At 32.1% G+C, this 14,628-nt stretch overlaps 2 protein-coding genes across 2 annotated transcripts in view; one reads left to right on the top strand and one right to left on the bottom strand.

Moving 5' to 3' along the window:
* The window catches only part of LOC129943527 (probable cytochrome P450 6g2), a 144,594-nt gene that overhangs the window by 5,031 nt on the left and 124,935 nt on the right, over window positions 1-14,628 (top strand). Inside the window, exon 4 of the mRNA XM_056053038.1 lies at window positions 55-364. Coding sequence (XP_055909013.1) covers window positions 55-339 — 285 coding nt within the window. The 3' untranslated portion in view covers window positions 340-364. The remainder of the gene's footprint in view (window positions 1-54; window positions 365-14,628) is intronic.
* LOC129943531 (uncharacterized) lies at window positions 6,082-6,644 on the bottom strand. The gene is made up of 3 exons (XM_056053042.1): window positions 6,485-6,644; window positions 6,256-6,415; window positions 6,082-6,183 (listed from the first exon to the last, which is right to left on the bottom strand). Exons 1-3 carry the CDS (start codon window positions 6,552-6,554, stop codon window positions 6,177-6,179), a joined length of 237 nt encoding a protein of 78 aa, XP_055909017.1. The 5' UTR covers window positions 6,555-6,644; the 3' UTR covers window positions 6,082-6,176.

The raw sequence follows: 14,628 nt of genomic DNA, 5'->3' as shown, positions 1-14,628 counted from the left end.
TATCTTAATTTTTTGTTCGAAATAATACATTTATATTTATTTTATTTTTGTTAGTACTTTCCAAATCCAGATAAATTTGATCCTGAACGATTTTCAGCTAAGAATAAGCCAAACATACAAACAGGAACTTATTTAGCTTTTGGATTGGGACCACGAAGTTGTATTGGATATCGCATGGGACTATTGAAAACAAAAATTGGATTGATTAGTTTTCTTAGAAATCATATTCTAACAACTTGTGATAAGACCACCAAACAAATATTTTTGGACCCAAAAGCATTATTTGTACAAACGAAGGGTGGAATATATTGTAAATTTATAAGGGATCCATTAATTTAACTGTTAATAGTTTTTAAATGGAAAAGAGGCTTTATAGAATGATATTATTAGTTTAAGTGCTTGTTTTAAATTTTATAGTTATTAAATGAATTTCAATATTTTTGTAAGACTATAGAAAATATTTTAACGCATACAAAAGTATTAAAAATCTGGTCTTAATGAATTGATTGAACTAACATTGTGTTTTAATTCGCAGTTTGCTTTATTGTTTTTATTAAATTTCAATTATTTATTTTACTAAATGTTAATTAATAATCAAGAAAACAGATTTATTTCCATACAACTGATTATCATTGAATGTCCCAAAAAATAATGAGATGCTAACTACAAGCTTAAATAATCTTCATTTAATTCTAAAATATTTCGGATTTCTTTCTTGGCGTTTGCTGTCCTCAAAGTAAACAAGCAGCAAATGGGCAGGTTCAGACCACATAAGAAATAAGTAATATTTCTATACAATACAAAACAGAAATTGTGATGGACTTGAAGCATGGTTTAACATTTTTTTGTAAACAATAATGTTTTTGGTAGTTTTTGTTTTATGAACTGAAGGTAGAGGTTTGTGAGAAAAAAGAACTAATTGTCTTGGTTAAAATATGTGTTCAAATAATAAAGTTGACTGCAAAAAAAATTCCCTGCCTGAACATTCCAATGATAGTGGTCACACTTTCTATGTTTCCCCTCCTTCATAATACCAACAGATTCAATTGAAGAACGATGCAAAGCAATAAAAAGCTATATTTATGAAGCAAATGGAGCTCCCATGCCACAAAATGTTAAGTTCGAGCCAAATAAACCTTGGTTTAATTAAGCTTATTTTATGGTCAGGAAAAATGCTCTTAAACACCTTTAATCCTTCAGAAAACTGAACCTGGAAACATGTCGTAGAAGCTACTATGATGTCAACAAAAAATATAGGATTTTATGCAAAACTAAAAAACAAGCTTATTTCGTTAACCTTACTAGGAGTCTTGAATATGTTCATTCGGCCCCAGAGTTCTGAAAGGTTGCTAAGCAAATACGCGGACAGTCGATTAAAACCACAACGTCAATAATAGTAAATGAATTTAAAATGCATTTTGAAAGCTTACTCTCGTAATTAAATGATTCAGTTAGTATCTCATACGCTCTTCCTCAGCGACATGTTCCAGAGTTAGATTACCCCATTGAACTGCACGAGATATATTCTGCTATATCTTCATCAAAAGATTTGAAAACTTCTGGTTTTGATGGAATACCGTATAAATTTTATAAAATAGCATGTCCATCTCTTATTGAAGAAATACAGAAGTTATTCACTGAGATTCTTGAAACTGCAACGCTACCGTCATCTTTCAAAAAATCCATTATATACCCACTGTTCAATAATGGAGATACAATGTTGTGTCAAACAATAGAGGACTCCCATTTCTGGATATGCTATATAAGCTGTTTAATACAGTTCTCTTGAACAGACTGGTTAGAAAAAACAACATCATCAATGAATTTCAAGCTCCATGTAGGACCAACTATTCTACTTTGGACCCAGTTTATAATCTTTCATGGATAATTCAACTTCAACTCGGAAAAAAGAATAAACTCTACGCTTTTTTCATCGATCATGTGTGCAAAGCTTTCTTCTTTTCGTTCTGTTTTAAAATGATCTTCATACGGCACTTCCAATCGGTATTGTTTTAGACGATCTTCAAATTAACGCCCTTTTATATGCGGACGATACTGTACCTTCCAATTTGCAACAGCTAATTGAGGGTTTTAAGACTTACTGCATTTAATGGAATCTTGAAATAAATCTTGATAAGTGGGACTTTGTCTACGTAAGCACCGCTAACACAAACAACGACACCAGCGCTGAAATCAAACGAAGAATAACTCTTGCAAATCACTCCTTCTTTGTACTAAGAAGGCAATTGAGAAGTAAAGACGAACTGTGCGGGCTGTACAGCGACACTGACCTAGTTAGTACAATTAAAGTCCAACGGCTTAGGTAGCTGGGTCATGTAGAGCGAATGGACATCAACGCTTCAGCCCGGAAGGTCTTCGAACCCAATCTCGAGGGATGGTGCAATAGAGGAAGACCACGACTCAGGTGGCGCACCCAGGTGGGAGAGGACCTCAACCAACTTGGCGTGCGAAACTGGAGACAGCTAGCTAGGGACCGAGTTGGCTGGAGACACATGTTGGTTGAGGCCCAGGTCCGTCCCGGACTGTAGCGCCACCTTTAGTAAGTAAGTAAGTAGGTAAGTCGGAAATAGTAGGTAATATTTCGCAATGGCGGAAGAAGAGCAGCGTGCGAAAAATGGTTTTACAATAATTCAGAAATAAAGGTGTCTAATCAATGCAAATATTTTGGCGTAGTGTTTAATTACAACATGTCTTGGAATGAGCAAACAGATTGGAAGCATCTAAAAATTCCATCTATGCAACGTGGTAGAGACTGCTGTGAGACAATACCGTCCAACACTCAACAAAGTTCAAAATATACAATCCCGCCTCAAAAGCTATTATGTTGTACTGTGCTCAAGTTTGAGGATACCGAGAATACAACCTAGTCGAAATAATAATAATAATGCTATGCACATTGAAACAGGCTTACCGAAGGGTTTTTTTAACGTCCCTAAACCTAAATTTTTCGATAGCCATTATAAACAAGAAAATCTTTTGGGCTAAGGAATGGTTGGAACTTTTCCATGGATGTTCGTTGGATTTTTCTTTAGGCATGAATCAATCTACTTGAATGGCCCAGCTTACATAACATTCTTTTACTGAAAATAAAAGAAAAACACTGGACTGAATTTACAGTTAGTGCGACACAGTTTCAATATGACGATGAATATTGCAACTTGATGTACTCCAACTCACGTGATATGATTTCCATAATTTTTAAAGCACACTGCGGGCTCCTTAATATCAATGGAAGAGCCTTCCAAGGAGATACAGATGGAATATGTACATTATGTAATATGGATGAATCGGAAAATACCATGCACTTTATTGGAACCTGCCCGGTATTCAAAACTTACAGGAAAAAATTTTTTGGCAGCGGCATGCTTTCTTATTCTCAACTTCTCAACATTCTTAATGACTACTGCTCAAATCAAATGGGGTGGCGCAACAGTCCGTTGTGAACCAGGGCCTAGTGACTTACAACTCTTAACCATTCCTGTGTGCGAGTAATGTTGTCAGGAATGGAGGGGACCTACAATTTCATGTCGAATCCGAACGGCTAGTTTGAGAAAGCATTTTTTCATGACAAGAATTACTCTTGAAGGATTTGTCAATTCCTCGCAAGAGGCAGTACCCGCGAAAATTATTTTTTTTAAATTAAGTTTGGCACAGGCAGGGATTGAACCCAAGACCCCTTGCATGACAGTCCAACGCACTAACCATCATGCCACGGGTACTACTGCTACTCAAACTTATATTACTTTTTAAAAGCATCAATTAAATATCGCAATCTTATTATAAATGAATTTTCATAAAATATTTATTACACTTCAGAATTTCAGAAAGTAGTAAGCTTATAGCAAGCGTCAAACTACGATCAGAGGCTCATCATAAGTGCATGTGTTAGTTGTTAGTAAAAAATAATACAAATATAGCCTAACACACGCACAAAATACAAAACAAAATTAGCATTTATATTACAGAACAAAAAATAAAATGAGAACGTTTACGATAGTGGAGCACTGGTTCTAAACAATGATTTTAATCCCACCTTATTTAAATTGAAATCTATCGATGAACAGTTTAAGTTATATAAAATGCTCATTCGACTTAAAGCTTCATTCTCCCCATAGTTAGTTCTATGGAAGTCAATATGTATTAAATCAAATGTGCGCAGGTGATGAGTTCCGACCGGTACTTCAAATGTACACAAGAAAGCAAATAAGGTGCATCAATTTCACCATTAATGAGTTGATGAAAAAATACTAAGTCATTATTAACACGCCTCTGATGAAGAGATTTCATTTGAAGAAGTAGAATACGATGTTCATAGGGAGGCAGATCATAGGGATCTTCCCAAGGAAGACCTTTTATAGGGCAAAGCGAATGAAATTATGTTGAATTGATTCAATACGATTTTCTATGAATTTCGTAATAGGGAGTCCATACCTGCGAAGCATATTCAAGATGAGGACGAACATGGCAATTATACAAAGAAAGGGTAACATAGGGATCATTTAACTCCTTTGCCCAGTGTTTTATAAAACCAAGCATAGAACTTGCCTTACTAACAATAAAATTAATGTGATGTGTAAACTCTAAGTTGCAACAGAAATGTACACCTTAATCTTTAAATGACAGAGTTTTTGCTGTGATATACAGTAGTCAAACACGTTAAAGGGTTGAAAGGCTATTCTTCCCACACCAAAATGTGAAACTATCAATGTCGGCTTGTAAAAGAATACGATCAAATGATGCCGTGGCTAAGTTGGTCAAAAGCTTTAGAAAAGTCAGTGTATATACAGTCAACTTCATAACCTCTTTCTAAAGCGTATGAACATATGTTTGAGAATGTGAGGAGATTAGTAACGGTTGATCTTTTTTTCACAAAACCATGTTGCTGTTCGCAAATGATATTTTTACTAAAATATGCTAAGCTTTCACAAACAACTTGTTCAAATACTTTAGGAATGCAAGAAAGCTTTGCAATGGGCCTGTAGTTGCTTATATCCGACTTGTTACCTTTCTTAAAAATTGGTGTTAGAAATGACTTCTTCCATATACTGGGAAATTTGCCTGTTTTTAGAGAAAGTTTGAATAAAAACGTAAAGGGTTCAACTAAAGCATTACTACACTTTTTTAGTACTATCGGGGGAATACCATCAGGACCGGCTGAGCAGTCATCATTCAACGCAGATAAAAGATCAAGGACGGTACTCTGTAGCACAGGTTTGTGACTACAGCTAGTTTGCGAAAAAGTGTGAAGATTATGAAAATATACTTCATCAACTTCTTGAGGGCTATTAACAAATGACTAACGGAAATTCGTTGCGAAAGCGTTACAGATATCAAAAGTTTTATCTAACGAAAGGTTCTTGTAAGTGAAGTTAACTGGAAAGCCATCTGATTTTTTTAACCTTACAGGCAACTTAAGGTTATTGTCAAAACTAATTTTAAGCCAACAATACTAATTTTTTTGAAAATAAAATTATATATATATCTATCTATCTATCGATCTTTGTATGTTTCAGCATTGTCAAAGTTTCTAATGGCTTTATGCTGTCAACATAAAGGGTGAGGTTTAACATTTTACGACGGCGAGGAAAGTGCTTAAATTTCGATTCAAAACTCAAGTTATTCAAATAAGAAGTTTTATTTTGAATAGTCTGCTTTTTGAGCAGTTATTGTTTAATGAAGATGTGGTCACAATCGGCCACCGAGATCTCTTTGTGCTCGTGATTCTGACGCAAGAGTACATCATTGTAAAAGATCTTCTTGTTTAGAATATGCCCTTAAAAAAGCACACGCAATCTATAATACGAGTATATCATTTCATCAAGCAATATTGGTATTTCCGAGCCTTATCTATTTCAAAATAAGAAAAGTGTCACGGTGTTCGTCACAAGAATTAAACTTCCTTTTTTTGGGAAAAGCTTAACCACATCAGTGGTTCCAAAGATTGAAGCTCCAAATGTAATATTATGGCAACTAAGTTATATCACGACGAGTATTCAGAAAAAAGCCGACTCAATTTAGGAATTGACCACTTACTTCACAAACAAAAAGAATTGAGTCACAAACGATAGTTACGTCAAAAAATGACATAAATTATTTTTTATTCAATAGAATTTTATTAATAAAAAGTCAAATTTCCTCAACTTATGAACGTTTAATTAACACCTGAAATGGAAACAAACATAATTCATAATTAATTTCATTATTTGATAATTAAGCTAGTTATCCAAAACTTACTCCTCAGTCTTAAGAGTATAATCCGATTGACATGTTACTTTTGTGCATTTACCATCAGCCCCAACTTCTGAATAGTCTTGGCCTTCATTAATTCCTGGGAAGTACTTGAGGAAGATCATTTTTCCTTCAGTGTTGACATAACCACAAACTGGCTCAGTAACTAAAGTAAACAAATATAGATAGTAATAAAAACAAGACAAACATTAAGTTCAGTTCAATTAAACTTAACCTGCTGAGCAAGTGTCAAAATAAGCAACTATCATCAAAAATGCTACCAAGATTGATAATAAGAACTTCATTGTTGTTTTAAACTTTAATTGTACCCTGACGAAAACAAGATTCTAAGTAAGCATTCTGACAGAGAATGCCTAGCTTTTATATTTTAATTTGCTATTGATGACGGGCTATCACATATTATACATGTTTGTGAGACAATATGGGTTCACGTTTAAAAAATAAATAAAACAAACATTAATTATATAATTTCAAATATCTACCTGTGTCGCATGCTTTTAAGCGGTTGTATAAATTTATTTTGTAAAATGATAAAAATTATAATTTATAACGAAATAATTATATTTAGCTTATCTTTTTTGTTTATCTCAAAGTAAATGTAGGAAAACTAACTAAAAACGTTCTTCCTTTTGTGAGTTTTTGTATTTATTTAAAACGTATCTTTCAGTCTTTCAATTTTAAGAAGATTAGCCCGGGTGGAAACTTTAATTATTTTTTAAAGTCGGATAAAAATATTAACATACTTTTAACCAGAAATATAAATAGAGTTTTTCTTAGAAATTGCTGGATTTCTAAAATCTAATAAATATTTTTTATTTTATAAACCCCCTAAAAGTCCCTTATTTCATCAAATCAAATAAATTAATAAAATACTAACAAATGAACAAATAGCCAGTAATAAAAGAAAACTAGTTTCACAGACTGCTAAAGATCAATATACCTATAAGCTGGAGAAGTGTTTTGTTTACCAGTAGAAAATTAGTAAAACAGATGTTCGGTCAATTATAAAACAATTATTTGATCTTTTGATAAGAACGTGTGTGTACTAAAATTCTAATTATTTTTTCAGAAAAATACTTGTTTTTCATCTTTTTTTTACATCGATCAATAATGTTATTTTAAATTGGTTTTCTTAAAGTAAATAGAAGATTGTGTTCAAGGGTTAAACATTCTTTGCTTAAGTATGTACCCCACAATAGTGTCTTAATGTAAAAATCATTAAGCTTATAACCGCTGCATGATTATTTCATTTGTATTCTATGCAAAAAAAAGAGGCATTGATACGATCCGCACTGATAGCTTCCCATCTCGTCTGTCGATTTGTCGTGCTTAAAAGTATTCTAGGTTATTGAGTTTTGTTAAAAAAGTTGTTACTTGAATTATTCTAAAGAAATTAAAAATTAATAACAATATATTGCATATGATAAAATAGTTTTATTTCAAATTTTTTTTTTGTTACTGATATTTTTAGTCGAAAACCATTTTTACCAATTTTTAAACGTTTATTTCTTATAAATAAATACAAATCAAATGAATGAGAACCAAGATACCGAGAACCGAACATCGATTTTTACCAATCTTGCGTACTATTTTTTGTAGATTTTCATTTTTTATAAAAACATGACTGTTGGATTTTTATAAAAGATTTTCTGAATGTCGAAAACAATATTTTCTGTGAGATAAAACTAGTTTGAAGCCAATACTTTCAATTTATGAAAAGATATTTTAGTCGAAAGTAAATTTTTACCAACTTTTAGTAATGTTTTTTTTTTGGTTTTTATTTTTTGTAAAAAAACTGTCAATTCAATTTTTCCAAAATATTATTGTATGTTGAAAATAATATTTCTAATAAGATTAAGTTAATTTGAAGCCATTATCTTAAATTTTTGAAAAGATATTTGAGTTGAAAATCATTTTTTACCAGCTTTTAGTAATGTTTTGTTTATCTTTTCATTTTTTGTAAAAAAGCTATCAATTCCATTCTTCTAAAAATTTTACCAGATATTAAAAACGTTAGTCTTCGTTGCATACAATTATTTTGGAGATGAACTCATTTTTTGTTTGTAAAATATTCGAAGTGACAAATATTTTTTTCATTTTTTTTTGATTTATAAAAAAACCGTTAATTGGAGTTTTTTTCTAAAAATATAGTTTTGGTATCACGTTACAATATAAAATATGAAATTAAATTCAAGTGGCTAGAGTTATTGGTTCGTGAGATATTTTGGTTTAACTAAAATTTTCATCCTGTTTTAAAGTTGCTATGGTAAAATAACCACCCACTCAATTTTTGTGCGAGTCCTTTTTGCATTATTATCTGTATAACAACATTTATTTGAAGTCAATATCCTTACTGGTTCTTGAGCTATGGACTTCAAACAAATCATCGCGAACGTACGTAACCACGGACGCACATACATACATCTTAAAATCTTTTATTTTCACTCTGGGGACCTTGAAACGTCGAGAAATGTCAACATTTTCAATTCGACAAATCGGACCTATTACAAAAACTTCCTATAGAAAGACATTTTAGTAATTTATAATAAAGAAAGTTTTCAAAAAACAAACCAAAAATTGGAAACTGTTAACCAACTCTCGAAAATTTAAATATTTTGTGCCAAAATCTAAGTCACAGTCACTGGTATTCCTATTTTGCAATGGTATAAATTAAATATCTGCAAAGTTATTGTTGAAAAAAAAGTATTCCCGCCGACATTCTGCACTCTCTTATTCAACGGTCTTGTAAAAACCATTTCCAATAAAGCCATCATCAGGATCGCATAGCATGATTATTTCGGCTACAATTTTAATATTGCTAACGTGATTCGTGATGCCCAAAATTCGGAATTTTTGATTTTTTTAATTGAATTGGTTATGGTTTTGGACCAATTGATAACCCAAGTAGGTAGATAAGTTAACCTTTAAGCGTGTTTCAAATCTGATAAAATGATATTCTGATTGTTTGGGAGCTTAATACGAGTATTTATTTGATAGAATCAAGTATGGGTAGAGGTAAGGGTCTAACCAAGGAGGAAATAGGCCAAATTTGAGCTTCTTGATCTCGGATCTCGCCAAAACAATCAGTTTTTTAGCCAGCGAAATAAGAAGAAGTTTGGTATACAATTTGACCCAGAGATGTATGGAAAAAAAGGAAGTCTCAAGAAAGCCGCATAATTTTAGGAAAAGCGGGCGATAGTGAGACATTCTTTAAATTCAAGGCTTTTCATAAGTAAATTCAAGAAAAGGTGGGGTAAATGCTAGCAGATCGACTGTTGCTCGGTTGATACAAAAGGCAGATCATATACGACACCAAAAAATGAAAAAAAAAAACACCATTGAATGCTGCACGTAGGAGCCAGCAGCGCCTTAAATTTGTGATTTTACGATAAAAATTTAATTTCGACGGACATGTTGAATATAGCAAATATTTCCATGATTTAAGAACGAAAAAAATGTATCTTGAAAAACGAAACAGCAAACGAGGCGGTTAAATGGTATGGGGAGCAATCAATGCCTTTAGGGTATACCAGCAGGTTGAAGTCTGGTATAATAATTGACAAACAGGAGCAAAAGATTATTTCAAAGAAGAGATTAAGATGGAAAAACGTGGTGCAAAGATTGATAAACATAACTTTGTAATTGGTGGAGAATAACATGGGCTTCAACAGATCATCGGACAAGTTATTTACAAGAAACAATAGGAAATTCTTGGGCCTTCTGCAATTGTTCACGAAGTTGGGTCTCATAATGGAAAAACATGTCAAACTGGCGATGAATCACAAATTGTCTGATCACTATTGCGGAAAGAATGTACAAAATGAGCTGGTAGAGCTATGGCATTAAAAGTAGTATCCACTATAATTTCACGCATTAAGGAATCAAAGTACTTCGCAATCATAGCCGATTGGAGGATCGAGTGGAGAGCGTAAAAGCGGTCAGCTACCAACAGTTAGAAACACACAATTCTTTGGTTTCGTTAGCAGAGAGTTGCAAAAACGATGCTGTGACTTCACATGAAGCAACCACTTTGGTAGACCAAATAAAAGACTTAGTAGTTTGGTATGACGTACTTTTTTAGTTAAATGTTGTGAGCAAGGCAAGTAAGTCACCAAAAATAAGCTTTCTCCCGTTCACTTGAATGGTAAGTAACAGTTGTTCTTATTTCGAAACACATAGGCAGTCAGGCTTTGTTCAAGCTCTTGTTACAGCTAAATAATTAGCATAGGCAGTTGAAACGTAACCACATTTTAAACCATAACCAAGACTAAGACGCATTAAACGCCCGACCGGGAAAAGATGCTCTTGATGAACAGATTGCAGATACAGAACCGAGTTTGAAGTCGAATTTTTTAACGCTCTAATAGATACTATCATTTATTATTTCTTTATTCATCAATGGATACATAATCCGTTGACTACAATTAAATTATAATTTATCACTATACATCATTAAAAAAGTTTAAAGCAATACTCTTAAACATATCCCTATTCATTTGAAGGTCGACTTCACTATGAATTAAATTAAAAAGAGACAAATTACGAGTTATGGGTTCATTAAGTCCATAGTTCGTCCTGTGACTAGAAATCAAAAAGAGAACATCCCTATTTCTTAGATGTCCCTCAGGAACATAAAAAGATATAAGAGCTAGTAAGTCCGGAGATTTTATTTTACCATTAAGTATGTCCTTGATAAAAAAAGCCCCAAGGGTATCTCTACGGCTTTTTAAAGATTTTAAAGCTATCAGTGCGCACCTAGAACCATAATTGGGAAAACCATCTGACCACCTGAAATTCCTTAAAGCAAAGCGCGTGAATCTTCTTTGAATATTTTCGATCCTGTCTGAGGAATTTTGATAAAAAGGAGACCAAATAACACAACAGTATTCCAGTATGGGTAATATTAAAGATATGTAAATCGTTTTCAGAGTATAACTATCTTTAAATACCCCCGTGTTGCGTTTTAAAAAACCTAGCAAAGAATTCGCTTTCGAAATAATAAAATGTATGGGTTCAGAAAAAGAAAACTTAGTGGCAAAAATAACACCAAGGTCCTCTATTTCACTCACGGTTGAAAGACTTTCATTGCCAAGACTGTAACTGAACAGCACTTTAGGTGTTGTAGGAGAAGCTCTAAATATTTTACATTTAGAGATATTAAGCTCGAGATGATTATATTTACACCAATTAAAAAACGCATCTATATCTTTTTGAAAGTTAACACAGTTTTCAACTGAAGAAATTTGGGAATAAAGTTTTAAGTCATCTGCGAACATCAAACAATTAGAGAATTGTAGACCGTTCGGAATATCATTGACGAAAAGATTGAAAAGGAGGGGTCCCAAATGACTTCCCTGAGGCAGTCCTGATAAGACTTCAATAAAAAAGGATTGATTGCCTTCGATTTTAACAATCTGTGTTCGATTTGACAAATAAGATTCTAACCATTTAAGAAAACCGAATCTGAATCCCATCCTCTCCAACTTTCTTAATAGAAGTCTATGATGGACTCTATCGAACGCTTTCACAAAATCTGTGTATAAAACATCGACCTGCATTCTTTTTTTCAAAGCAGATAAACAAAAAGTTGTAAACAGACATAAATTCGTAGTAGTGCAGCGACCACTACAAAATCCATGCTGTCTCGAAGATATTATGTCTTTCACCGTGAAACTAAGTCTATTGAACACCAACTTTTCAAAAAGTTTTGGAATCGCTGAAAGTTTTGAGATTGGTCTATAGTTCTTAATTAAGTGCTTGAGACCACTTTTATAAATAGGGCTGATGGATGATATTTTTCACTCTTCTAGAAAAACCCCAGAATGGAGCGATTTATTAAAAATAATTTTTAGACCTTTACAAAGCGAAACAGCACATGCCGATATCAAAAGAGGAGGAATCAAATCTACTCCAGCTTTTATATTAACATCAAGAGAAACTAAGCCTTCAAATACCTCTTGATCAGATAGAGAAAACACATTAAAATCAACTTGAGAAGTAATATCATTATACAGGTTTTCAATATTAGGTATAATATCTATATTATAATTCGCTTGAAAAAACTTAGCAAAAAGATTGCAAGTAGCTTCAGTACTATGGGAGGTCTCTCCATCAAGCACCATAGAGCTAGGAAAAGCAGAACTTTTGCGTTTAGAATTTAAAAAAACCCAAAAAGCTTATACTATCCTTGTATCTACGATGGAAAGTTTTCAGCAAGTCAAAGAGTTTTCGGAAACATGTAACTTTCTGCATAATATCAAAACAAACAGTTAACTCAAAGTCCGATATAAATGCAGATTTGTTGTGCTGTAAGATTTTAAATATTCAACATCATATCAAAGATACTAAAACAACACCAATATTGAATTTTATTAAGGAGCGCAACTTTCAGGAAATATATCCAAACATTTGGATCGCCTTTCGCATTCTTTTAACCCAGTGACTGTGGTCAAGTATGTCAACAAGGCTGACAAGCTTGGCTTTGCTGTCGATTGAAGATGAAATTGCAGAAAATATTCATTTCTCCAGTCTGGTCCGAAAGTTTGCTGACAAAAAAGCAAAGTTTTGATTTATGTTTTTTTTTAAATAAGAATTCGTATAAAATCTTTATAAAAAAATTAATGAAAAATACAAAATTTAAATACTCTATAAACCCTAAGCCCAGAATACAATCTTACAATCATATAAGAATCTTAGCTTCTATTAAAAAGGGAAAAATAGATTATTTCTCTAGATTAAGCTGTTGTTATAATAAAGTAAGGATAAAATTATTGAATGTTTCAATCGATGGTGAAATAAACTTAATTTCCTTAAGTGTATTGTTTTTGACATTTTTGAAGTAAAAAAATCAATACAAACGAAATACAATACAAAATAATTATAATTACTGAATTATTTAAACAATTTAATGCAATGCACGTATTGCTTACGTGTAACTTAGTGACTTGAGATATTTATAATATAAGCGTTGGAGAATTACGAACAGTTTTTCTTTTAAGTATAAATTAACTTGCAATTTCATAAGTGAGATTCTAATTCTGGAGAAGAAAGTTAAATATTTTTGTATTACTATATTCTCCTGACCTGAGGAGTGTGGGGATCGCTTTCAAGAAAAGTCTACAAAGGAGGACGGCAATACCAAAAAACCGTTGAGATTGTTGAAGCCATAAAACAGTCAAGGGCTCATTTCATGTGACACGAAATTTGTGTACATAATACCAAATTATTAGCATTCCTAAATGCGTTTCTTCTTTTAGCCCAATCTGCGTGCTCAACTCTTATGGTGCACATTTATGAAAAACTCTCTCTTTTCGTATGTATCTATTTACTCTCCAACAAAAAATAATATTTCAAAAATAAGTCATTAATTAAATATATGAAAATGACTTCTCAATTTCGGACACAAAACAAAAACTTAGGAAATAAATACACCAGTGATAAATCCCGCAAGGCAACATCCAAAAAAGTTTAAGTTGCTCGCAACTTATTTACGTAGTATAGGTTCTCCCCAGTACAACCCAATTGTATTGTACTATAACCAAATTTTATTTACTTAGAGTGCTAGTAGGCCTAAATAGAACAGATTCGTTGGTATAAAAACTTTTAAATAAAATTATTATCTTAAAAATAAAGAATTCGTCCTTTTTCAAAGATACATATCCAATGGACAGAAAAAAATAATTTATTTTCAAATTTAAGTTAATTGCCTAATACTTCCAGTTTAATTCTATTGCAGGGGGTGTTAACTATGTTAAGCTAGAAAATATTTCTTGTATGATTACCTAAGATTTAAATAAATAAATAAAATAAATATCAATATCTTACGAAAAGGCTTTCATTATATAAATCTATTATTTAATCAAAAATATCCGACATCGAGCTAGAGTAAACATGTATGTATGTATATTCAAGAGCACTTAATTTCAAGTATTTTGAATAATTGCTCTTTGAGTTACAATGTTAGTTCAATTGAAAAATATCTTTTTCTAATAAAAAGCGTTTTAAGATTTGGTTATTTAACTTTTAATTGTTTGCGAGCGGTCGCTCTTTGGTATAGAAAAGTCGAAATGTACAAACCTCAAAAACCGAAACAAAACTTGTAGCAAAAGGATTTTCCAAAAAAAAAGAATATATGCAGATAAAAAATAATAGCCAACACTTCAAATTTCAATTATTGATTACATTATCATGTACTATTCTGAATCTTTTTATTATTTTGAATTGTTTTGTTAATTAATTTAAGTGCAAGCTTAAATCTATTGTTCTATATCTATATGTAAATTAACAATTAAACACTCCTAAAATTATACAATTCACGTACTTAGAATGAATTGCAATTTTTTATCTATTAATGCACAT

The sequence above is a fragment of the Eupeodes corollae genome, chromosome 1, assembly GCF_945859685.1.
Source record: "Eupeodes corollae chromosome 1, idEupCoro1.1, whole genome shotgun sequence".
NCBI lineage: Eukaryota > Metazoa > Arthropoda > Insecta > Diptera > Syrphidae > Eupeodes > Eupeodes corollae.
Note: the sequence above shows the minus strand (reverse complement) of the source record. Positions and strands in the feature narration are given on the sequence as shown.